The following is a 27708-nucleotide window of genomic DNA, read 5'->3' on the forward strand; positions in this document are numbered from 1 at the left end:
ACTAATTTGTCTTTTGACCAACCACATCAGATATTTTCAAAAGTCCAATTAGTGAAAAAATAAATGCATAATTTGGCTGCCTGTGTAAATGCATCCTAAGGTAGCTACAAGTAAATTGGTGGAATTTCCCTGCATTTGCAAAACTATGTACACCGTTCAGATTTCCTATAGCTGGTTTCCTCTCAGTGCATGCTGGTTTTGGGCGCGCTAGGTTTGTTTACCGAAAAATGCGGTCATGTAGGCTATTGTCGACAAAAGGAGAAAAGTTGGAAGGCACCTTCCTCGGTAGTATCGACAGTGTTAATGGTTATTCTTGAAGCTCCACCTCCACTTCCACCTTTTATGTTAATGTCAACGTTATTCTGCGCTGCGTGTGGGACTGCTTTGTAGCCTATCTGCTGCGGTCCAATGTAAATCGGCTTGGACAGCCACCAACTACACTGAGGGTAAACGGTGTTTGGAGAGAAAGAAATCGTGATTATCTGATTATGTTGACAGCCAAGGAGCGCATGTCTGTGAATATTTTATCTAACAAAACCAGAGAAGAGGAACTCACCTTGTATTTAAACATGGGAGGTCAGATAACAAGACATACCTTGTACGGTAAGGATATTTTACTTTTGGGGGGGGAGGGGGTAGCCTATATTCGATTATTGATTGCGTATATTTAGCAATAATAAAAACGTTGCTGATGGGATATGCTACAATGAAAACCTAGAGGCAAAAATTGCATAAGTTGAGGATGATTCTAAATTGATTAAGTGTCAGTTTATCCTTCACAGAAAGAAATTAGTCAGCAAGAAAATGAGTTAAAGTATTATGAATGCTCTAGCTATGACTTGTGTGCTTTTTTATGTTAGATGCATGCTAACGTTCAAACACAATTATAGCAATGCAATATTCTGTTATGTGCAGCAACATGAATGTTCAAGAATTAACTTCGTATTTGCATAGTTGCAAATTGTCTGAAAGTATTTATCTCTCTTTTTATTTGCTACATATTTTCTTCAGATGACAACTTATGGTTAAGTATATGTGAGCTGATTGAGCCAAATAACTCGACTTTGACTATAACTGGATTTTGAAGTTATCAATGTGGAGAAATTGTGTTCCTTAATTATTATTATTTAAATCGTTTACCTTGCCTAGTATTTGTGAACAGTGTGCCTCTCATTGACTGCCCAAGTGTCCAATCAGTTGTCTGATACTCCACAAGACCATATGCATTGACATAACTCATCTAATTAATCATGTTATATTACTCTAAATTAATGCATGTAGTCTGCAGTTCTACTGTGATTATTTTTTATTTTAACTAGGCAAGTCAGTTAAGAACAAATTCTTATTTACAATGACAGCCTCATAGTGTAATACATTGTATTTGTTTTTTTTCTGCCCTTTTTGTCCCATGTCAGATAGATCTCTATGATGAGGCAATAATAAGAGGTTCTAAACTTGTATAAACATTCATATTTTATTGGTCGCATACACATATTTAGCAAATGTTATTGCAGGTGTAGCCAAATGCTTGTAAAGGAGCCTGAAACAAGGTGTCTATTGGCGCCATCTTGGTGAACGTCACAAACAGCTTTCCTAGCTATGCAATCCATCTTTCTTGGCTATGCAATGATACAGAGATTGTGTGTGCAATGTACAGTATATGATATACTTAAGCAATAAGGCCCGAGGGTGTGTGGTATATGGCCAATATACCATGGCTCAGGGCTGTTCTTAGGCGCAATGTGGAGTGCCTGGACACAGCCCTTAGCCGTGGTATATTGGCCCTTATCACAAACCCCCGAGGTGCCTTATTGCTATCATAAACTGGTTACCAATGTAATTAGAGCAGTAAAAATAAATGTTTTGTCATTCCTGTGGTATACCACGACTGTCAGCCAATCAGCATTCAGGGCTCAAACCACTAAGTTTATAGTTTACATTAGACCTCACAGGTAGGAGAAGTCTATTAGAAATGTGAAATTATAGTTGTGACAGCCAGGGTATTACACACCCTAGGCTTCCCAGTGGCCCTAGGCAGCCAGATGCCCTTAGAGTCAGATCTAGGAACATCTTACCCAAACCCAGTTAAACCTTAACCATCAGCAGGTCAAATGTAAAACTGACATTAGATCAGTGCTTAGGGCCAACCTCCACCTGTCTCTTTCAGAGACGACACATTGTGACAACCAAGCTGCTGTAACACTCTTGCCCTGTGCTCTCCAGGGCTGCTGCCTCTGAGCTTTTGTCCCACATTAGCAGGCCACTGAGCCCTGATGTTTACGTAATGTCAAGTCTGGAAAAAAGACTCCAGAGCGGGGCAGCGGGCCAGGTGTGACTGCCTATGGCGGTCTCTGGCTCTGTCTATCCCGTCTTCACTGTTTGGTTGCCCTGACCAATCAATGACGATTGAGCTCTGAGTAATATTCTCCTTCCTTAACCTGAGTGCCTGATCCTTGTCGTGGTGTTTCTCTTTATCATGCCCAGTCTCTGCTCAATGTTAAGCTTGACATCTCTGTCCGGCTGCATTGCTCTCAAGACATGCCCAGAGAACCTCTGTGCAGTTGAGGAGGTAGGCACTGACCTTCTCAGACAATACAATGTAATGCTGAAGGTAAATAAGCATAAAGAATTCAACTCTATCATTGTGGCAGCAGTAGTAGCAACAAGCAAAATGCATTTGGCATTTGCGAGGTCTTTTGTAAACTAATTTTAGACCTTGAGTCAACCAAAAGTGTTTGTTTTGTATGTTCTGGCATGTCATGCATTATCATTTGCTTGGCCAGTGGTTGAATACAATACATCCTTTTATGTTGCCATCAAACAATCTGACATGTTGAATAAAATATGGTTACTTGATTTATTATGACTTAATTTAGGACCATTGTTGTACATAGAGAACCACTCATCATTTATATGTAGCCCAGGGACAGACATGTGAATACCTCAAGTCAGTAGTGTATACTCTGACAAATAAGCTGTACTTTTCCTATGCCAGTTCAGCCTGCACAATTCATTGGAGTTCTCTTGGCAGCCATAATCTAAAAGAGTTTCAACAATGGAGAAAATAACTCTGTAGAAACACATGACAAATTCTGTGCTGCTTTATCTTTGGTTAATTTCCTGGTCAAAATGTGTTATTCAAATGATGCTATACAGTGGGGGGAACAAGTATTTGCTGATTTTGTACGTTTGCCCACTTACAAAGAAATGAACAGTCTATAATTTTAATGGTAGGTTTATTTGAACAGTGAGAGACAGAATAACAACAAAAAAATCCAGAAAAACGCATGTCAAAAATGTTATAAAATGATTTGCATTTTAATGAGGGAAATAAGTATTTGACCCCTCTGCAAAACATGACTTAGTACTTGGTGGCACAACCCTTGTTGGCAATCACAGAGGTCAGACGTTTCTTGTAGTTGGCCACCAGGTTTGCACACATCTCAGGAGGGATTTTGTCCCACTCCTCTTTGCAGATCTTCTCCAAGTCATTAAGGTTTCGAGGCTGACGTTTGGCAACTCGAACCTTCAGCTCCCTCCACAGATTTTCTATGGGATTAACGTCTGAAGACTGGCTAGGCCACTCCAGGACCTTAATGTGCTTCTTCTTGAGCCACTCCTTTGTTGCCTTGGCCGTGTGTTTTGGGTCATTGTCATGCTGGAATACCCATCCATGAACCATTTTCAATGCCCTGGCTGAAGGAAGGAGGTTCTCACCCAAGATTTGACAGTACATGGCCCCGTCAAATGATGCGGTGAAGTTGTCCTGTCCCCTTAGCAGAAAAACACCCCCAAGGCATAATGTTTCCACCTCCATGTTTGACGGTGGAGATGGTGTTCTTGGGGTCATAGGCAGCATTCCTCCTCCTCCAAACACGGCGAGTTGAGTTGATGCCAAAGAGCTCCATTTTGGTCTCATCTGACCACAACACTTTCACCAGTTGTCCTCTGAGTCATTCAGATGTTCATTGGCAAACTTCAGATGGGCATGTATATGTATTCTTGAGCAGGGGGACCTTGCGGGCGCTGCAGGATTTCAGTCCTTCACAGCGTAGTGTGTTACCTATTGTTTTCTTGGTGACTGGTCCCAGCTGCCTTGAGATCATTGACAAGATCCTCCCGTGTAGTTCTGGGCTGATTCCTCACTGTTCTCATGATCATTGCAACCCCATGAGGTGAGATCTTGCATGGAGCCCCAGGCCGAGGGATATTGACAGTTCTTTTGTGTTCCTTCCATTTGCGAATAATCGCACCACCTGTTGTCACCTTCTCACCAAGCTGCTTGGCGATGGTCTTGTAGCCCATTCCAGCCTTGTGTAGGTCTACAATCTTGTCCCTGACATCCTTGGAGAGCTCTTTGGTCTTGGCCATGGTGGAGAGTTTGGAATCTGATTGATTGATTGCTTCTGTGGACAGGTGTCTTTTTTACAGGTAACAAGCTGCGGTTAGGAGCACTCCCTTTAAGAGTGTGCTCCTAATCTCAGCTCGTTACCTGTATAAAAGACACCTGAGAGCCAGAAATCTTTCTGATTGCGAGGGGGTCAAATACTTATTTCCCTCATTAAAATGCAAATCAATTTATAACATTTTTGACAAGCGTTTTTCTCAATATGTTTGTTGTTATTCTGTCTCTCACTGTTCAAATAAACCTACCATTAAAATTATAGACTGATCCTTTCTTTATCAGTGGGCAAACGTACAAAATCAGCAGGGGATCAAATACTTTTTTCCCCCACTGTATGTACATCCATGGATGGATACGAGAGTGTTTACCTTGCAGAATAGTGCTGTCTTGAAATTGAAGTGACTGCATTCGTAGAAGCCCCATGATGCTCTGTTGCCAATATAAGATGCCTAATTGAAATGTCTCCTGGGCACACTGAAAGTTCTTGACCCCTATAGGTCATGAGCAATAATAACTTTCTATCCCTAAGAGATTAGGCTGGGGATACTCTCCTTCTCACTCACTCACTCACTCACTCACTCACTCACTCACTCACTCACTCACTCACTCACTCACACACACACACACACACACACACACACACACACACACACACCTCTCTTAATTAGGCAAATGTTCTCCTCTGGTTGTTGATCCTTAGACCTTTTGCTTTTTAGTGCAGTGACCTGGTGACAGGTCAGTGTCGACCTGCTCCCAAACCTCTCCTGGTTTATACTGTAGGTTTGTAAAGAACAGGTATTTGTGATATTATCTTCATATTATTATATATTATAAAATATTATTTGTGACTGTTAATTTGACAATCAGCTAAATGCAAGTCATAAAACAACATTTGGTACATATGCCTCATTCCCACACAATTGTCTGTTGAATAAGTCATTATTTGGGATGATCTCACCAGAAATATCTTCATGACAACTCAATGTCCTTGGCATTGTTGTATTGCTTTGAAGGGAGATGTGAATGGGGAAAAGGAGATTAGGGGAATAGCCTAACTGTTGATTTTTAGTGCTTACAGTGGCACAACCCACGCCTTATCAGTCTACAAAAAGGTAGATGTGAGAAAAGTAGATTTGGAGTCAATTAGAGCTGCATTGAAGAATGTGTGTATAGGAGCTGGTTATTACCCATGATTCATTCTTTGGTATTTACTACAAGTCAGATACATCCCAAAGTAGGTTTGTAGTCATTTTTTTTGTGTTATGCTATTCTTTGACCCTCTTTAACTTTCTCACTTATTATTATTCACAATTCATTCAGGATTATCCGTAATCATGGTAGCATCCACATGTAGAAGTGTTTTATTCATATTATATTCTTATTTGCAATAAAAGTGACTCCAAAATGACACAATACATTATTTACTATTCATTTCTATTGGGCACTAAATAATCTGATACACAACCAAAACTAATTGCAAATGCATCCAACAAGTTTGTAGAGTCAATCAATCAAATGTATTTATAAAGCCCTTTTTTTACATCAGCCGATGTCACAAAGTGCTGTACAGAAACCCAGCCTAAACCCCAAACAGCAAGCAATGCAGATGTAGAAGCACGGTGGCTAGGAAAAACTCCCTAGAATGGCAGGAACCTAGGAAGAAACCAAGAGGAACCAGGCTCGGAGGGGTGGCCAGTCCTCTTCTGACTGTGCCGGGTGGCGATTATAACAAAACATGGCCAAGATGTTCAATGTTCATAGATGACCAGCAGGGTCAAATATTAATAATCACAGTAGTTGTAGAGGGTGCAACAGGTCAGCACCTCAGGAGTAAATGTCAGTTGGCTTTTCATAGCCGATCATTCAGAGTTAGAGGTAGTAGGTGCGGTAGAAAGAGAGAGTCGAAAACAGCAGGTCCGGGACAAGGTAGCACATCCGGTGAACAAGTCAGGTTCCATAGCTGCAGGCAGAACAGTTGAAACTGGAGCAGCAGCACGACCAAGTGGACTGGGGACAGCAAGGAGTCATCAGGCCAGGTAGTCCTGAGGCATGGTCCTAAGGCACAGGTCCTCCAAGAGAGAGAGAATTAGCGGGAGCATACTTAAATTCACACAGGACGCTGGATAAGACAGGAGAAATACTCCAGATATAGCAGACTGACCATAGCCCCCCAACACAAACTATTACTGGAGGCTGAGACAGGAGGGGTCGGGAGACACTGCTGTAATCATTGCATGCTAGGAATATGGTATCAAATACTGAACTTTTGACTACTTTATTCATAAGAATCTTTAGGGGTGTCAATAATTTTGACACCTACCTTTTTGAGAAAAAAATGGTTACTTGATAAACAAAATCTCTTTCTCTGAGCAATTGTATTAGTATAAAATATAATTTCCCCCCAAAAATGTACCATACAATATAGCTCAGTATTTGATTTATTTATTTCAGACAGTCGATTATTGCTCATCTTTATCAAGGGTGTCAATAATTGTGGACCCCACTGTATATATTGTTGCTATATTCTATATATATATATATTTTTTTTTCAAGACTCATGATCAAACCAGTGCTATATCTTTAACCAAAGCCTAAAGGTGTGTGTGTGTGTGTGTGTGTGTGCGCGCGTGTGCTTGCTCATGCGCGTGTGTTTGTGGAAGGAAGGAAGCTAAAGTAATTCCACTGCCTAAAAATAGTAAAGCACCCTTTGCTGTCGCCAACAGCCATCCAATCTGTTTGCTGCCTGTTCTTAGTAAACTGATGGAGAGAATTGGGTTTGGCCAAATGCAATGCTATTTTCACAGAACAAGTTAACTACTGACTTTCAGCATGCATACAGAGAAGGTCACTCAACTTGTACTGCACTGACTTAGATGACTGATGATTGCTTAAAATAAATGCATAATAAGATCATAGTTGGAGCTGTACTGTTAGATTTCAGTGCAGCCTTTGATATTATTGATCATAAACTGTTATTGAAAAAACTCACTTGCTTTGGATTTCAATCACCTGCCATCACATGGTTGGAGAGTTATTTATCCAATAGATCCCAGAGAGGGTTCTTCAATGGAAGCTTCTCTAACATCAGATATGTACAGTGCGGTGTCACTCAGGGCAGTTGGCTTGGGCTGTACAACAAATAATAAATTAACAAAATAGCAGAATTGGTTAGGAGCCAGTAAAACAGCTATCCATTGCAGCGTCAATCTCCATGCAGCACTGGTCTCTCTGCTACTGCACTGCAAGCGGCACCGATGCACCAAGGCTGTAACCAACAGGACCCTGAACAGCTTCTACCCCCAAACCATAAGACCGTTAAATAGTTAGTCCAGGTAGCTAATTGGTTAACTATTTAACTATCTGCATTGACCCTCTTCGCACTAACCTTTTTGACTCATCACATACACCGCTGCTACTGTTTTTTTATCTGTCACTTTATTCCTAGTTATATGTACATATCTACCTCTTACCTTGTACCCCTGCACATCGACTCGGTACTTGTACCCTGTGTATATAACCAAGTTATCATTACTCATTGTGTATTTATTGTTACTTTTATTACGTGTTTTACTTTTCTATTATTTCTCTTTTCTTTCTATCTGCATTGTTGGGAAAGGCCTGTAAGTAAGCAATTCATTGTTGTTTATGAACCTTGTGACTAATACAATTTTATTTGAGTTGTACATAAAGAGTGTGACCATTGAGCAAACTGAGGAAGCTAAACTCCTAGATATAACATTGTATGGTCAATTATCATGGTCAAGTCCTATTGATAAAGTTGCTGGGGATGGGTATATCTGTTATAAAAAAATATATTCTGCATTTTTGACAAATCAACTGTACTAGTTGTTCAGGCTCTGGTCTTGTCCCATCTTGATTACTGTCTGGTAATAATGTAAATTGCAGCAAAGAAAGACCTAGCAAAGCTGCAGCTGGCTCAAAACGGAGCAGCACGCCTTGCCCTTAACTGCACATACAAAAGTAACATCAACATCATGTCAGTCTTTCCTAGTTGAGCGTTGACGAGAGATTAACTGCTTCTCTTCTAGTTTTCATTAGAAATATTACTGTGGCCTCTCGGGTGGCGCAGTGGTCTAAGGCTAGCTGTGCCACCAGAGATTCTGGGTTCGAGCCCAGGCTCTGTCGCAGCCGGCCGCAACTGGGAGGCCCGTGGGGCGGCGCACAATTGGCCCAGTGTCGTCCGGGTTAGGGAGGGTTTGGCCGGCAGGGATATCCTTGTCTCATCGCGCACTAGCGACTCCTGTGGCGGGCCGGGTGCAGTGCACGCTGACCAGGTGTACGGTGTTTCATCCGACACATTGGTGTGGCTGGCTTCCAGGTTGGATGTGCATTGTGTCAAGAAGCAGTGCGGCTTGGCTTGGTTGGGTTGTGTTTCGGAGGACGCATGGCTCTCGACCTTCGCCTCTCCTGAGTCTGTGCAGGAGTTGCAGCGATGAGACAAGACTGTAACTACTACCAATTGGATACCACTAAATTGGGGAGAAAAAAGGGGTAAAATAAAAAATATTGCTGTGATAAATTCCAGTCTGCATAATCATATAACATACAGCTCAGAAACCCATATATACCCAACAAGACATGCCACTAGGGGTCTTTTCACAGTCCCCAAGTCCAAAATGAATTCATGGCAACGCAAAGTATTATACATGGACCTCCCTTCCATCTCCAATGACTCAAGCAAACATCTCGTGGCACAATAGAGACTGAAATGACACAGACACACAATCTACACACACATTGTTCTTTAGTTGTTTGTATATTGTTGTATTTTACATTTGTGTAACTGTTCTTGTCTATCAGTGTCTTACTTGTTGTTTTTGTGTGAACTCCAGGAAGAATAGCTGCTGCTTCGGCAAAAGCTAATGGGGATCCGAATAAACCATTGGCAAAATGTGGAATAACAAAAAATGAATGGTGTGACAGGAGTTTACCAATTACTGATATTACCTAATTTTGTGAGTTTTTTTGCAGCTGTACAATTTCTCTCCGGTTACCAAGCAGCTCCTATCTCAGGGTGGCAGGTAGCCTAGTGGTTAGAGCATTGGGCTAGTAACCAGAAGGTTGCTAGATTGAATCCCAGAGCTGACAAGGTAAAACTCTGTCCTTCTGCCCCTGAGTAAGTCAGTTAAACCACTGTTGCTAGGACGTCGTTGTAAATAAGAATTTGTTCTTAACTGACTTGCCTAGTTAAAAAAAATATGTATTTTCATCCAAGAAGAAAATCAAGATTACTAAAAGACCTATCTTTTTGTTTGCATTCGTTGGATTTCTGAAAATAGAGTGAGTTAAGTGGTTCTTAAAGAAACATACAGGTAATAATAGAAATGAGTGAGGGATACAAAGTACAGTTGAAGTCGGAAGTTTACATACACCTTAGCCAAATACATTTAAACTCAGTTTTTCACAATTCCTGACATTTAATCCTAGTAAAAATTCCCTGTCTTAGGTCAGTTAGGATCACCACTTTATTTTAAGAATGTGAAATGTCAGAATAATACTAGAGAGTATTATTTATTTCAGCTTTTATTTCTTTCATCACATTCCCAGTAGGTCAGAAGTTTACATGCACTCAATTAGTATCTGGTAGCATTGCCTTTAAGTTGTTTAACTTGGGTCCAATGTTTCGGGTAGCCTTCCACAAGCTTCCCACAATAAGTTGGATGAATTTTGGACCATTCCTCCTGACAGAGCTGGCGTAACTGAGTCAGGTTTGTAGGCCTCCTTGCTCACACACGCTTTTTCAGTTCTGCCCACAAATGTTCTATAGGATTGAGGTCAGGGCTTTGTGATGGCCACTCCAATACCTTGACTTTGTTGTCCTTAAGCAATTTTGCCACAACTTTGGAAGTATGCTTGTGGTCATTGTCCATTTGTGACCAAGCTTTAACTTCCTGCACGATGTCTTGAGATGTTGCTTCAATATATCCACATAATTTGAATTCCTCATGATGCCATCTATTTTGTGAAGTGCACCAGTCCCTCCTGCAGCAAATCACCCCCACAACATGATGCTGCCACCCCCGTTCTTCACTGTTGGGATGGTGTTAATCGGCTTGCAAGCCTTTCCCTTTTTCCTTTAAACATAACGATGGTCATTATGGCCAAACAGTGTTATTTTTGTTTCATCAGACCAGAGGACGTTTCTCCAAAAAGTAGGATCTTTGTCCCCATGTGCAGTTGCAAACCGTAGTCTGGCTTTTTTATGGTGGTTTTGGAGCAGTGGCTTCTTCCTTGTTGAGCAGCCTTTCAGGTTATGTCAATATGAACGTGGTACCTTCAGGCATTTGGACATTGCTCCCAAGGATGAACCAGACTTGTGGGGGTCTACAATGTTTTTTCTGAGGTCTTGGCTGATTTCTTTTGATTTTCCCATGATGTCAAGTAAACGGGCACTGAGTTTGAAGGTAGGCCTTGAAATACATCCACAGGTACACCTCCAATTGACTCAAATGATGTCAATTTGCCTATCAGAAGCTTCTTAAGCCATGACATAATTTTCTGGAATTTTCCAAGCTGTTTAAAGGCACAGTCAGCTTAGTGTATATACACTTCTGACCCAGTGGAATTGTGATACAGTGAAATACTCTGTCTGTAAACAATTGTTGGATCAATTACTTGTGTCATGCACAAAGTAGATGTCCTAACCGACTTGCCAAAACTATAGTTTGTTAACAAGAAATGTATGAGGTGGTTGAAAAACGAGTTATAATGACTCCAACCTAAGTGTATGTCAACTTCTGACTTCAACCGTATATTTTAAAGCAGGTGCTTCCGCACAGGTGTGGTTCCTGAGTTAATTAAGCAATTAATGTCCCATCATGCTTAGGGTAATGTATAAAAATGCTGGACAGGGCATTTTGGCAACTATGGCTCTGCCCCCATAGGATGACAATGCCCCCATGCACAGGGCATGAGTTGTCACTGAATGGTATGATGAGCATGAAAATGATGTAAACCATATGCTATGGCCGTTTTTCAACCATCATCAACAAAACACCAAATTATGGAATTTCTCATGTACAAATGGTGTCGCATCCCTCCAATAGAGTTCCAGATATTGTAGAATCCATGCCAAGGTGCATTGAAGTTGTTCTGGCTCTTGGTGCCCAACGCCCTATTAAGACACTTTATGTTGGTGTTTCCTTTATTTTGGCAGTTACCTGTACACCCAGTCATCATCACAACATTGAGGAAAGGCAGTTTTTATTGATTGTGTGAATGTTGCTAATGCATTGTTATTTTGGCTTCGTGCATATTTAAACAGTGGATGCCATAGTAATATTCTTTGTAGATCTGTATATCTACAGTAACTCCCCCTATGCTTCCTCCTTTTCAGATTCTCTGGGTGGCCCCTTCCCCACCACATCCCACCGCTATCACCGTAAGCCCACCAAGCAATGTCTGCCCATCCTGCAGTGTGGGAGCAGCCTGTCTTCTTTTCCCCTGCTCTTCCACCCCAGTGCCAAGGGCTCCCAGATCATCATGGACGTGGCCCAGAGGACCGTCAAGAGGCAGGCCAGCTTCTGCAATGCCATCACCTTCAGCAACCGGTCCATTGCCCTGTACGAGCAGGTCCGCCTCAAGGTATGGACAGACTGGGCAGTGGACCATGGTTATCAGCACACTGTCTTTCCTTCCTTTCCTTTAGCCTAACTGTTTTCCATTTATTTGTTTGTCTGTCTCTCTCACTCACTGTGCGTTTTGTCCTTCATTATTCCCCTGATTCTGTGTGGGCCAAAACAGCTTAGCCAAAGTTTCCACTTCACCTATCAGTCCATCTATGTCTCAAGTGAAAGAGCAGGGGAAGCATTGCCATGTGAGTCACAGGCCTACTGTTATCTTGCATGGTGAAAGAAGTGTAAATAGAGGTTTTAAATGAGACAAGACAAGAATATCCAGTCTGATGATAAACAGACATACAGTATGTGTTTATTTGTGTTGTTGTTTACCATTTGGTTTGTAAAAGTTTTAACATATGGCCAACCATAATGTATTTTGGTAAATTTTAGGTTAACACGACTAATGGAATGGACTTTAGGTCATTCACCAGCTTAACTCCCTTCATCAAAATTGAATTGGGGTGGCAGGTAGCCTAGTGGTTAGAGTGTTGGGCCAGTAACTAAAAGGTTACTAGATCGAATCCCAGAGCTGATAATGTACAAATCTGTTGTTCTGCCCCTGAACATGGCATTTAACCCAATGTTCCTAGGCTGTCATTGTAAATAAGAATGTGTTCTTAACTGACTTGCCTAGTTAAATATAGGATAAATAAAAAATGGTACAAACCCATTACCTGTTCCCCTAAAGATCACTAAGAAGCAGTGCTGCTGGAGCGGAGCCCTGCGTCTGGGCTTCACCTCCAAGGACCCGTCCCGCATCAACCCAGACAACTTGCCCAAGTATGCCTGCCCAGATCTGGTCTCCCAGAACGGCTTCTGGGCCAAGGCCCTGCCTGAGGAGCTGTCCAATGAGGGCAATGTCATCTCCTTTTGGGTGGACAAGAAGGGTCGGGTGTTTTACCGCATCAATGGCTCCAGCCCCATGCTGTTCTTCAGCGGCGTCCATGCCTCCGAGCCACTCTGGGCTCTCATAGATGTCTACGGCCTGACACGAGGGGTACAGCTACTGGGTGAGTTTCACACGGAGAAGGGAAAGTGTTATGGTGGTTAATGACGTTCCTTGCCATATATTATTCCAATTCATTTTGATGTATTTCCCAAATTGACTAATGACATCAAGTGGTGGTTGAATGTTAAATGTTGTATGTGCTGGTGGGTGTGTTTGTGTGAGGTTGGTTGTTTGGTGATGTTACTTTTGTAGTACTGCTCTACCTTTCCCACACACCATCATACCAAAATAGTCCAATGGAAAAAAGATGGAGAGAGATTAGAAAGGTTGCGTAGTTACATTGTTAGCATAAAGGAAATGCCACCACAGTGGAATTTGAGAACCACTGAAAAACAAAACATCTATTCTGAAAGGCCCTGTTTGATGGGTTTACCCCAAACACTTGAAACTAATTCAGGAAAAGTTTCCCATCCAACAGATTTTGAAAAGTTGAAGAACGTTTTTGTAATATGTAGGTATATATTTTTTTTTATCAGGATCTAAAGTTTTATCCAGTTTGAGAGCTGATCAGCTGATTCAAATTGATAGGAGTACAGTCAGATTTTTTGAACTAAAAATAACTACAGTGCTGTGAGAAAGCCTAATCCACTATTTTGTATAGTGTACTATTTCAGCCACACCTGTTGCTGACATGCAATCTCCATTGACAAACATTGGCAGTAAAATGAGATGAGCCTGAGGGGTCTCCTAGACCAACATTGCTGCCCCTGCCATTTAAGTAAGATCTGTTACATCACTAGGCTCTCTTCCTACACAGATATCAATACAGAAAGGCTTGGTTATTGTAGTTATAAACTGGCGATGTTAATGACTCACTTAGCTAAGGCTCATCCAAAGCCCTGAGAAAAGGTTTTCTCTAATACAGTAGAGCACACCAGCATGGGCGTTTTTGAATTGTTCAGTATATACAGAACATTATCACGGTTGAGTGCCATCTCTATTCAGTATGCTCCTGCATGCAATCGTATACATAACCACTGTATTTTTAGAGCAGAAATAGAGGGTAATAGGAGTATATTCTGGCAAATAAGTTGGTTGGTGGAGTTGTTTTTACAAGTGATCAGTTATGTTGCAATGAGTCCCGTTGTAGTGAATATGCTGTCTAACTTTCCCCTTTTGGAAATAAATTAATTTAGCTGTATTTCAAGTTTGTTTTGACTTTAAAATATTTCAATTTTCTAGAGTAATCATCAAAGCATGGTTAAAAAGGTACACTCCTTTTATTTCACAAGGTCAAGCTAACCTTTTTTATCTGAAGTTGCTGAATGAAAAGCCTATTAAGGGAACTAAAATCCTAAGTCTCACCCTGATGAGATGAATCAGTGAGTTCTTGTCAGAAAAAGATAACGACACCCCTAAATATAATGATTCAGGCCATTATACATGATATATACAAAAGTATGTGGACACCCCTTCAAATTTGTGGATTTTGCTATTTCAGCCACACCCGTTGCTGACAGGTGTATAAAATTGAGCACCCATCCATGAAATCTCCATAGACAAACATTGGCAGTAGAATGGCCTTACTGAAGAGCTCAGTGACTTTCAATGTGACACCGTCACAGAATGCCACCTTTCCAACAAGTCAGTATTAAGGACCTGAGCCCTAGGATCATGCCAAAGGACTACCTGGCCTGATGACTCCTGACTGTCCCCAGTCCACCTGGTCGTGCTGCTGCTCCAGTTTCAACTGTTCTGCCTGCGGCTAGGGAACCCTGACCTGTTCACCGGACGGGGTTCGCTACGTGCTACCTCTCTCTCTCGCTACCTCTCTCTCTTTCTCTCGCTACCTCTCTCTCGCTCTCTCTACTGCACCGGCTGTCTCGACATCTGAATGCTCGGCTATGAAAAGCCAACTGAGATTTACTCCTGAGGTACTGACCCTCTACAACCACTGATTATTATTTGACCCTGCTGGTCATCTATGAACGTTTGAACATCTTGAACAACAATCTGGCCTTAAATGGCCTTGTACTCTTATATCCACCAGCACAGCCAGAAAAGGACTGGCCACCTCTCAGAGCCTGGTTCCTCACTTGGTTTCTTCCTAGGTTCCTGCCTTTCTAGGAAGTTTTTCCTAGCCACCGTGCTTCTACATCTGCATTGCTTGCTGTTTGGCGTTTTAGGCTAGGTTTCTGTATAGCATAAAGTTGAATGCCCATGATGTTGGAATGAGATGTTCGACGAGCAGGTGTCCACATACATTTGGTCATGTAGTGTATTTGCCCTCTTTCTGATTTTCTCTATTTTTGCATATTTCTTTATACTGAATGTTATCGGATCTTCAACCAAAACCTAATATTAGATAAAGGGAACCTGAGTTTACAAATAACAAATTAAATTATTTTATTTATTTAGTTAACAAATGTATGCAACACCCAATTCCCCTTTGTGAAAAAGTAATTGCCCCCTTACACTCTAACTGGTTGTGCCACCTTTAGCTGCAATGACTGCAACAAAATACTTCCTGTAGTTGTTGATCAGTCGCTCACATCGCTGTGGAGGAATTTTGGCCCACTCTTGCATGCAGAACTGCTTTGTGTGTTTTCAAGCATGAAAAGTTATACTTTCACCCCAAAAGTTATACTTTTGACTCATCTGTCCATAGAACATTCTTCCAAGAGTATTGGTGATCATTCAGGTGCTTCCAGGTGCTTTTTGGCAAACTTGAGTGAACTTTTTGGATGACATGGGTCCCCATTATGTCTGGCGAAAACCAAACACTACATTCCACAGTAAGAACCTCATACCAACAGTCAAGCATGTTGGTGGTAGTGTGATGGTTTGGGATCTTTGCTGCTTCAGGACCTGGATGACTTGCCTTAATAACCTCTACAGGATTGGTGGGTCTCTCGCGGGACGGTTGAGCTAACTTAGGCTAATGTGATTAGCATGAGGTTGTAAGTAACAAGAATTTAAGCTTTCTGACAATATCAGATATGTCTATGTCCTGGGAAATGTTCTTGTTAATCTAACTGCACTGTCCAATGTACAGCAGCTATTACAGTGAAATAATAACATGCTATTGTTTGAGGAGAGTGCACAGTTATGAACTTGAAAATGTAGTAATAAACCAATTAGGCACATTTGGGCAGTCTTGATACAACATTTTGAACATAAATGCAATGGTTCATTGGATCAGTCTAAAACGTATAGTGGACAAAATCTAAATTGTGCCTGTGCTGACATAATACATTATGGCCTTTCTCGTGCATTTCAAAGATGATGGTACAGAAAAAATAGTCTGTTCTTTGTATGATCTTTTACCAGATCTAATGTGTTATATTCTCCTACATTAATTTAACATTTCCCCAAACTTCAGTGTTTACTTTCAAATGGTATCAAGAATCTGCATATCCTTGCTTCAGGTCCTGAGCTACAGGCAGTTAGATTTGGGTATGTCATTTTAGGCGAAGAATAATTCTACAGGATAATGTCAGGCCATCCATCTTTGAGCTGAAGCTGAAGCACAGCTGGGTCATGCAGCAATACAATTATCCAAAGCACCCAATCAAGTCTACATGAAAATTGTTAAAAAGCAACAAATTGGAAGTTTTTGAATGGCCTAGTCTAAGTCCAGACCTAATCCCAATTGAGATGTTGTGGTAGGACTTGAAACGAGCAGTTCATGCTTGAAAACCCACAAATGTCGCTGAGTTAAAACAGTTCTGCATGCAAGAGTGGGCCAAAATTCCTTCACAGCAATGTGAGAGACTGATCAACAACTACAGCAAGGGTTGCAGTCATTACACCTAAAGGTGGCACTAGCAGTTATTGAGTGTAAGGGGTCAATTACTTTTTCAAACAGGGCAATTGGGTGTTGCAGTTCTTTGTTAATTTAAATTTAAATTTGAAATAAGTATATTTTTTTGTTATTTGTAAGCTGAGCTTCAATTTATCTAATATTAGGTTTTAGTTGAAGATCTGATAACATTCAGTATCAAAACTATGCAAAAAAAAGATCATAAAGGGCGAAATACTTTTTCACGGCACTGTATATTACTGTAAAATAGTGGTAGTATCTCTTCCTAGATTTCACTTAATCCTAAATTGCTCTTGTCAGAGTACAATTTTGTTTACTAAACATAATCTTCACCCCTCATGGATTTTTTTTTCAAACATCCCAATAATTCAATCAACATGGACTCATTTCCAATAATGATCCTCCCTCTCTATAAGGAATGTAGGCTGTCATCACCATTAATAAAAATAGAAGAGGCTCCCATATATTATAGATAATACCATTTTAAACTCATTTCTGGCAGTGCTAGTTGACAGCAAGCAGTGTGCTATCTGCTGTTTGGTATCCAGCGCTAGAGTGAGACTATCTGGAGTGGGTTCGCGATGAGCTGTGATGACACACGGTGCATAGCTCTTGTTCCTCGACAGACATTAAGGAAAGATGTCAGGAAAATGGCGTGACTGAAGCCATTTTCCCAGACAAGAGAACAAATACAATGTTCTCACTGCTAACTGCTAGCTTGCCAGCCCCGGTCTGCTAATTGCTAGCTTGTTTAGCCCCGGCCTACTAACTGTTAGCTTGTTAGCATCGGCCTGCTAACTGTCTGAATCGCCGTGTCCCCAGTCAGCCCAACCAATCACTGGACTCATATGTTCACTTGGCTACGCATGTCTCTCTCTAATATCAATATGCCTTGTCCATTACTGTCCTGGTTGGTGATTACTGTCTTATTTCACTGTAGATTCTCTAGCCCTGCTAAATATGCCTTAACCAACCATGTTGTTCCACCTCCTACATATGCGATGACATCACCTGGTTTAAACGTCTCTAGAGACTATATCTCTCTCATCATTACTCAATGCCTAGGTTTAACTCCAATGTACTCACATCCTACCTTACCTTTGTCTGTACACTATGCCTTGAATCTTTGCTATCGTGCCCAGAAACCTGCTACTTTTACTCTCTGTTCCAAACGTGCTAGGCGGCCAGTTCGTATAGCCTTTAGCCGTACCCTTATCCTACTTCTCCTCTGGTGATGTGGAGGTTAATCCAGGTCCTGCAGTGCCTAGCTCCACTCCCACTCCCCAGGTGCTCTCATTTGTTGACTTCTGTAACCGTAAAAGCCTTGGTTTCATGCATGTTAACATTAGAAGCCTACTCCCTAAGTTTGTTTTACTCACTGCTTTAGCACACCCTGCCAACCCAGATGTCTTAGCCGTGTCTGAATCCTGGTTTAGGAAAACCACCAAAAACCCTGAAATCGCTAACTATAACATTTTCCGCCAAGATAGAACTGCCAAAGGGGGTGGTGTTGCAATCTACTGCAAAGATAGCCTGCAGAGTTCTGTATTACTATCCAAGTCTGTACCCCAAAAATTCGAGCTTCTACTTCAAAAAATTCACCTTTCTAGAAACAAGTCTCTCACTGTTGCCGCTTGCTATAGACCTCCCTCTGCCCCCAGCTCTGCCCTCGATACCATATGTGAATTGATTGCCCCCCATCTATCTTTTGAGCTTGTGCTACTAGGTGACCTAAACTGGGACATGCTTAACACCCCGGCCATCCTACAATCTAAACTTGATGCCCTCAATCTCACACAAATTATCAATGAACCTACCAGGTACAACCCCAAATCCGTAAACACAGGCACCCTCATAGATGTCATCCTAACTAACTCGCCCTCCAAATACACCTCTGCTGTTTTCAATCAAGATCTCAGTGATCACTGCCTCATTGCCTGCATCCGTAATGGGTCTGCGACCAAACGACCACCCCTCATCACTGTCAAACGCTCCCTAAAACACTTCTGCGAGCAGGCCTTTCTAATCGACCTGGGCGGGGTATCTTGGAATGACATTGACCTCATCCCGTCAGTAGATGAAGCCTGGCTATTCTTTAAAAGTGCCTTCCTCACCATCTTAAATAAGCATGCCCCACTCAAAAAATGTAGAACTAGGAATAGATATAGTCCTTGGTTCACTCCAGACCTGTCTGCCCTTGACCAGCACAAAAACATCCTGTGGCGTTCTGCATTAGCATCGAATAGCCCCCGTGATATGCAACTTTTCAGGGGAGTTAAATATACACAGGCAGTTAGAAAAGCTAAGGCTAGCTTTTTCAAACAGAAATTTGCATCTTGTAGTACTAACTCCAAAAAATTCTGGGACACTGTGAAGTCCATGGAGAATAAGAGCACCTCCTCCCAGCTGCCCACTGCTCTGAGGCTAGGAAACACTGTTACCACCGATAAATCCACTATAATTGAGAATTTCAATAAGCATTTCTCTACGGCTGGCCATGCTTTCCACCTGGCTACCCCTACCCCGGTCAACTGCCCGGCACCCTCCACAGCAACCCGCCAAAGCCCCCACCATTTCTCCTTCACCCAAATCCAGATAGCTGATATTCTGAAAGAGCTGCAAAATCTGGACCCATACAAATCAGCCGGGCTAGACAATCTGGACACACTCTTTCTAAAATTATCTGCCGAAATTGTTACAACCCCCATTACTAGCCTATTCAACCTCTCTTTCGTACCGTCTGAGATTCCTAAAGATTGGAAAGCTGCCGCGGTCATCCCCCTCTTCAAAGGGGGTGACACTCTAGACCCAAACTGCTACAGACCTATATCTATCCTACCCTGTCTTTCTAAGGTCTTCGAAAGCCAAGTTAACAAACAGATTACCGACCATTTCGAATCCCACTGTACCTTCTCCGCTATGCAGTCTGGTTTCAGAGCTGGTGCACCTCGCCATGCTCAAGGTCCTAAACGACATCATAACCGCCATCGATAAGAGACATTACTGTGCAGCCGTATTCATCGACCTGGCCAAGGCTTTCGACTCTGTCAATCACCACATTCTTATTGGCAGACTCGACAGCCTTGGTTTCTCAAATGATTGCCTCGCCTGGTTCACCAACTACTTCTCTGATAGAGTTCAGTGTGTCAAATCGGAGGGCCTGTTGTCCGGACCTCTGGCAGTCTCTATGGGGGTGCCACAGGGTTCAATTCTCAGGCCGACTCTCTTCTCTGTATACATCAATGATGTTGCTCTTGCTGCTGGTGATTCTCTTATCCACCTCTACGCAGACGACACCATTCTGTATACTTCTGGCCCCTCTTTGGACACTGTGTTTACTAACCTCCAGACAAGCTTCAATGCCATACAACTCTCCTTCCATGGCCTCCAACTGCTCTTAAACGCAAGTAAAACTAAATGCATGCTATTCATTCGATCACTGCCCGCACCTGCTCGCCCGTCCAGCATCACTACTCTGGACGGCTCTGACTTTGAATACGTGGACAACTACAAATACCTGGGTGTCTGGTTAGACTGTAAACTCTCCTTCCAGACTCACATTAAGCATCTCCAATTCAAAATTAAATCTAGAATATGCTTCCTATATCGCAACAAAGCATCCTTCAATCATGCTGCCAAACACACCCTCGTAAAACTGACCATGCTACCGATCCTCGACTTCGGTGATGTCATCTATAAAATAGCCTCCAACACTCTTCTCAACAAACTGGATTCAGTCTGTCACAGTGCCATCCGTTTTGTCACCAAAGCCCCATTCACTACCCACCATTGCGACCTGTACGCTCTCGTTGGTTGGCCCCCGCTTCATACTCGTCGCCAAACCCACTGGCTACAGGTTATCTACAAGTCTCTGCTAGGTAAAGCCCCGCCTTATCTCAGCTCACTGGTCACCATAGCAGCACCCACTCGTAGCATGCGCTCCAGCAGGTATATCTCACTGGTCACCCCCAAAGCCAATTCCTCATTTGGCCGCCTTTCCTTCCAGTTCTCTGCTGCCAATGACTGGAACAAACTGCAAAATTCTCTGAAGCTGGAGACTCATATCTCCCTCACTAGCTTTAAGCACCAGCTGTCAGAGCAGCTCACAGATCACTGCACCTGTACATAGTCCATCTGTAAACAGCCCATCTATCTACCTACCTCATCCCCATACTGTATTTATTTATTTATTTATTTATCTTGCTCTTTTGCACCCCAGTATCTCTACTTGCACATTCATCTTCTGCACATCTACCATTCCAGTGTTTAATTGCTATATTGTAATTACTTCGCCACAATGGCCTGTTTATTGCCTTAACTTACCTTATTTGCACTCACTGTATATATACTTTTTGTTTTCTTTTGTTCTACTGTATTATTGACTGTATGTTTTGTTTATTCCATGTGTAACTCTGTGTTGTTGTATGTGTCGAATTGCTACGCTTTATCTTGGCCAGGTCGCAGTTGCAAATGAGAACTTGTTCTCAACTAGCCTACCTGGTTAATTAAAGGGGAAATAAATCTGAGCTAAGAACGAGAATTTTGTGTTAGCACTGTGGAAATCACATCTTTAGCATTGGATCTCCAGTGGGCTTTGTGACTTTACCTAAACATAATCATATGCAATCCCCATTTTAAAAGTGATCTACAAACATTCCATTTCAAATATATCCTAGATTTTTAAAAATGATAATAAATGTGAATGTCCAAGTAGATTCTGCCTCTACTGTAGGTTTTCAGAACAGCAGCTCTCCATATTACTGTTACCTACGAGAGACTCAAGCCTTGTTGCCCCCTACATGTCTACACTGACTATACATGCCTACACTGACCTACAGAAACAGCAGAGCAGCCTTAGCACTCAGTCAGCTGAAGGGTACTTCACTAGCAGGCTTCTATAGCCTAAGAACGTCGCCAGTCAAGAGCATGGTATATCTCAAAGCCCTAGTATTGCCCCGTTGGCCGCAGTTCAAGCAGCACTTAGTGCCTGAAATATGGGGCGGCCACATCAAAGACTGCCCCGGTGAACTGGCACATGTGCTCAGTTTCCTAACGGGGGACATTTTGATTCTTAATGATGCTTACACTAGGACCTGACATTAACGCTAAGCCTGCTGATAAATGCAGACAAATTTCACCTGTTGTGAGTGAAGCTATTTATCATACAATCTGTTGGGAGGTTGGTCCTATAGACTAGCTCCAGCTGTTTTCTGCAGGGACCAAATGGGGCGAGTTTAGCGAACAAACAATGCTTTGGAGTAAGTGATTTTGGTTGTTCAAGTAAACACATTAAACAAATGGGAAATGAATGAGGACCATTTTCACACTGATCTCACACTTTATAGTCTATGGTGACCTACATTACGTGATAGATAGATATATATATATCTATCTATCTATCTATCTATCTCTCAGAAAATGTATAAAATATGAGTAGCTTAAAATTTGATCTAATGTGACCAATTCCATCTCCTAAATCTTGAGCAGCTCCACCACCAAGCCCCGACTCTTCCATCTGCGGGACAATATCTTGTCTTCAAATGAACTTCAATCCAATTTTCACTCTGTGTTCCAGTCAGAGACGCATACTCAGTCTCGGTGCATAAATGTAGCTACCCATTTCCTCTCTGGTGCCTTGCCTTTCACGTTTGATGGATTGATTTTAAAAGTGTCCCTGATCACATGTCTGGCCAGATCAGTGTAACCGTAGCAGTTCCTCAGTACCAGCCCCAAGGAGACTGCTCTGTGCTATAAATGCATTTCCCATCATATTTGTTGTGAGGCGAGACTTGAGTGATGTGGGTAGTGGCACACTGCTATAGTCTAAGATACCGTAGATCGTGTGTGTGTGTAAATAAAAGCAGTACAGTAGAGAAGGAGTGGAACGTACTAGAGTTTAATAAGTCACTGCCTGTTCAATTCAGTTCAATTCCACATCATATGCCGACACCATTGCCCCTAGGGTCATGTAGTGATCTGGGACTTTGCTTTAACATGTCACATAGAGATAAAGTAAACAAATTTCTGCAATAAATCAAATCAAGCTTTTTTCATAAAGCACATTTCAGACATGGAAAGCAACTCAATGTGCTTCACAGGAGAAAGAAAACAAATAAACAATGAAAATAAAAACTAACATATATTTATTACACAACAAACATAAGAGGATGAAAAAAAAACTAAAGAATAACAATACTAAGGAAAAGCAAAGCTAAAAATGTGTGTGTTTTAAGATGTGGCCACAGTTTCGGCCGCCCTCAGGTTCTCTGGCAGGCTATTACAGAGGCTGGGGGCATAGTAACTACAGGCTGCATCTCCATGCCTCTTAGTCCTAGGCTTTGGGATAGTTAAAAGGCCAGTGCCAGAGGACCTGAGGGACCTACTGGGTACATAACTCCAAAAGCATGTCTGACATGTATTGGGGTGCACAATCGTAAATTGATTTAAAAACCAATTGAAGAATCGTAAAAAATTCTAAAACTCACAGGCGGCCAGTACAGAGACTGGTGTAATGTGTGATCTCCGTCTGGTCTTGGTCAGTACCTGTTCTGCAGCATTCTGTATGTTTTTTTCAGTTGACCAAGGACTTTCTTGGGCATACCAGACAGGAGAGCATTACAGTAGTCAAGCCTGCTTGTAATAGAAGCATGGATGAGTCTCTTTGTATCAGCCTGAATATACAGAACAGTAGTAGTACATAAAATATCCAAAGAATACATTTCTGTTGAATTGACCAATGAGTTCAGTGATTTCGGGCTGTTATCTTGTTTTTAGTACCAGTAGTGGTGTTCATGTTGTCTGACTTTGTGGGGTGTTACGACACAGGATCTAAGGCTCTCTAGTTCTGTTTCCTCTAAGGCTGCTACAGTAACTGGGCAGTGTAGCTCAGTAGCTAGCCACCCATGTGAGAATTCAAAGGTGATCCAGAGACTGGTGAGACTACTTGAAAGCCGAGGTGGTGTTGCATAACCGGTGAAGCTAAATTAATCTGCCGGAATCAAACTGAGCCTGAGGGGTCTTCTAGACCAACATTGCTGCCCCTGCCATTTAAGTAAGATTTGTTACATCACTAGGCTCTCTTCCTACACAGATATCAATACAGAAAGGCTTGGTTATTGTAGTCATGAACTGGCGATGTTAATGACTAAGTCTCATCCAAAGCCCTGAGAAAAGGTTTTCTCTAATACAGTAGAGCACACCAGCATGGGCGTTTTTGAATTGTTCAGTATATACAGAACATTATCACGGTTGAGTGCCATCTCTATTCAGTATGCTCCTACATGCAATCGTATACATAACCACAGTGTTTTTAGAGCAGAAATGGAGGGTAATAGGAGTATATTCTGGCAAAACATTGAAATAAGTTAGTGGAGTTGTTTTTTACTAGTTATCAGCTACTGTATGTTGCAATGAGTCCCGTTGCACTGAATAACTTTCCCCTTTTGGAGAGAAATTAATTTAGCTGTATTTAAAGTTGGTTTTGACTTTTAAAATATTTCAATTTTCTAGAGTAATGATCAAAGCATGCTTATAAAGGTTCACTCCTTTTATTTCACAAGGTCAAGCTAACCTTTTTATCTGAAGTTCCTGTATGAAAAGCCTATTACGGGAACAAAATCCTAAGTCTCACCCTGATGAGATGAATCAGTGAGTTCTTGTCAGAAAAAGATAACGGCACCCCTAAATATAATGATTCAGGTCATAATACACGATATATACAAAAGTATGTGGACACCCTTTCAAATTAGATGATTCGGCTATTTCAGTCACACCCGTTGCTGACAGGTGTATAAAATCAAGCACACAGACATGCAATCTCCATAGACAAACATTGGCAGTAGAATGGCCTTACTGGAGAGCTCAGTGACTTTCAACGTGGCACTGTCATAGGGTACCACCTTTCCAACAAGTCAGTTCATAAAATTTCTGCCCTGCTAGAGCTGCCCCGGTCAACTGTGTGTTGTTATTGTGAAGTGGAAACGTCTAGGAGCAACAAGAGCTTAGCCGCTTAGTGGTAGGCCACATAAGCTCACAGAATGGGACCGTTGAGTGCTGAAGCGTGTAGCGTGTAGAAATTGTCTGTCCTTGGTTGCAACACTCACTACCAAGTTACAAACTGCCTCTGGAAGCAACTTCAGCACAATAACTGTTTGTCGGGAGCTTCATGAAATGGGTTTCCATGGCCGAGCAGCCGCACACAAGCCTAAGATCACCATGCACAATGCCAAGCATCGGCTGGAGTTGTGTAAAGCTCACCACCATTGGACTCTGGAGCAGTGGAAATGCTTTCTCTGGAGTGATGAATCATGCTTCACCATCTGGCAGTCTGACGAATCTGGGATTGGCGGAGGATAGGAACATGCTACATGCCCCAATGCATAGTGCTGTTTTTTATTGTTCAGGCTTGGCCCCTTAGTTCCAGTGAAGGGAAAATTTAATGCTACAGCATACATTCTATTCACATTCTAGACAATTCTGTGCTTACAACTTTGTGGCAACAGTTTGGGGAAGGCCCTTTCCTGTTTTTAGCATGACAATGCCCCTGTGCACAAAACGAGGTACATACAGAAATTGATTGTCGAGATCGGTGTGGAAGAACTTGACTAGCCTGCACAGAGCCCTGACCTCAACCCCATCAAGCACCTTTGGGATGAATTGTAACGCAGACTGCGAGCCACGCTTAATAGCCCAACATCAGTGCCCGACCTCACTTATGCTCTTGTTGCTGAATGGAAGCAAGTCGCCGCAGCAATGTTCCACTCTTCCCAGAAGAGTGGAGGCTGTTATAGCAGCAAAGGCAGGACCAACTCCATATTAATGCCCATGATTTTGGAATAAGGTGTCCACATACTTTTTGTCATTTGTAGTGTACCTCCCTTTCGTGGCTGCAAATGGTGGGAAATCACACAGCTTTTTAACGACATGAATGGATTATGTGCTAATCTGACTGAAACCAAAGTTCTGTTCTAGAACACAACTGTTTGTTTATGGGACAATCATAGACTTAGGAATTAGAATCATTTAATAGGATCTCTATAGATGCAGTGAAGGAGTCAATGTAGCACAGACGTTCCACTGACCAGATTGGCACACATTTAACAAATCAGATCTAACAAAGTGGATATTCATCAACTCTGTCATGATTTATGTATTGTAACAGGCCCACAATGTGGTTACTTAAGTCCGATTTGGATATATTTGGCTGTTTTCGCTGCATGTAGAAGTAATCCCTTTTCAGGTTTAGAAGAAGTGACTGCTAAATGCTATCTCCCGTTCGTATGAGCTGGTTAGCATAGCTTGCATACAGAAATCGGTGGTGGTAGTCAGTCGTTTTTTAACTGTAATACAGTTAGTAATGATGACATGAACCTGTGATGGCGTTGACATCCATACAAGCGTTATAGTCAGATTTTTACCTCAAAATAGTGTGAAATACACATACTGCATAAACAATAGCCTAAATGTAGGCACATTTTGCTGGGGGACAATGAGGAGACTCTGAATCTTTCCCCCATGGTCCTTTCCCCCACGTGTTTCCATGGCAATTCCATTCTTTTGGTCGATTTCAATTGACCTCTTTACCATATCTATGGGAACAATGCTCATGAGACTGTGGCATTCAGGCAGTGTCTCACAGGCAGGGTTGCCAGGTTTAGCTAAAATTGACCTCTGAAAACCTGCCCACAAGGCCTGAAAACTATCCCAAATGTTTCGCAGTAAGAGAAGAGTTTCCACATTTATCCAATAAACCCTTTTTATTGAGCGAATTAAGAAGGAATATCAACGTCATTTTTAACAACGTAGGCTAAGAAGCAAAATGTAGATTTCCATCAAAATAATTATTGCGAGTTTAAGAATGTCGCGTGAGAAGATAAATCGCCCTTATTAAACTCTCCAGATCATTTTAATCAATATATGTCGATTTAACATCTTTTGACTGCTATGATTAAGCAACATGGCCCGAGAAGTTGTGGTATATGGCCAGTATACCACTGCTAAGGGCTGTTCTTAGGACATAGCCCTTAGCCGTGGCATATTGGCCATATACCACAAAGAACAGCCCTCAGCCGCCGTGATATAATGGCCATATATCACAAACCCCTGAGGTGCCTTATTGCTATTATAAACTGGTTACCAACGTAATTAGAGCAGTAAAAAGTATGTTTTTGTCATTCCCCTTGTTCATGTCTGATATACCATGACCTACAACCAATCAGCATTCAGGGCTCAAACCACCCAGTTTATAATTGTAAATAAATCCCATTTGTGCATAACTATAGATAAACCCGACAGAGTTGGAGTGATGAAAGTTGGACAAAGGATCTCAATCTCTGTGCAAGAAACACTTGGACAAACTTCAAAAAACAAATGTTAGGCTATTTTCTGGCATTTATGCCATTATTATGTGCCAGATGTTAAGAGTACAAACTGTTATAAATGGCCTATTTGCGAGATTGACTTGTTATTTCAATAGGCATAGGGTACAAAAAAATCTGCGTTTTATAATTGTAACTCAACTTTGCCATGGTTTGCTGAGCTAGTTGCAGGTAGCCTATAGCCCCCGATAGGCCAACATCTAATTTCAGGGAAATGTCTACAAACTGACATTAAATGTGGAGAATGATATATTTGCGATTGAGCTGTGACCACGATAATAATTAATCACTTCCGATTTAATGAACTAAACATGGCCATTTAAAAATGGCATAATACTACAAGGCTACAACAACAAACTGAGTTAAAGGCTATTATTACATCTGTTTGCCAGCTCCAGGTGGGCTACACAAGTGGCACAAATGGATTTGCATTGACTCCAGTGATATTGTCATTTCAATATATATTTATTGTATAAAATAGTAGGCTACAGTAGCCTGCAATGGCATAGAAATGA

General features: G+C 41.8%; 1 protein-coding gene across 1 annotated transcript in view; it reads left to right on the forward strand.

Moving 5' to 3' along the window:
- Positions 1-330: 330 nt before the first annotated feature.
- The window catches only part of LOC115193735 (E3 ubiquitin-protein ligase NEURL1), a 54721-nt gene continuing 27343 nt past the window's right edge, over positions 331-27708 (forward strand). The window contains exons 1-3 of the mRNA XM_029752690.1: positions 331-603; positions 11763-12010; positions 12734-13055. Coding sequence (XP_029608550.1) covers positions 489-603; positions 11763-12010; positions 12734-13055 — 685 coding nt within the window. The 5' untranslated portion in view covers positions 331-488. The remainder of the gene's footprint in view (positions 604-11762; positions 12011-12733; positions 13056-27708) is intronic.

Source organism: Salmo trutta, chromosome 5 (assembly GCF_901001165.1).
Source record: "Salmo trutta chromosome 5, fSalTru1.1, whole genome shotgun sequence".
Classification (NCBI taxonomy): domain Eukaryota; kingdom Metazoa; phylum Chordata; class Actinopteri; order Salmoniformes; family Salmonidae; genus Salmo; species Salmo trutta.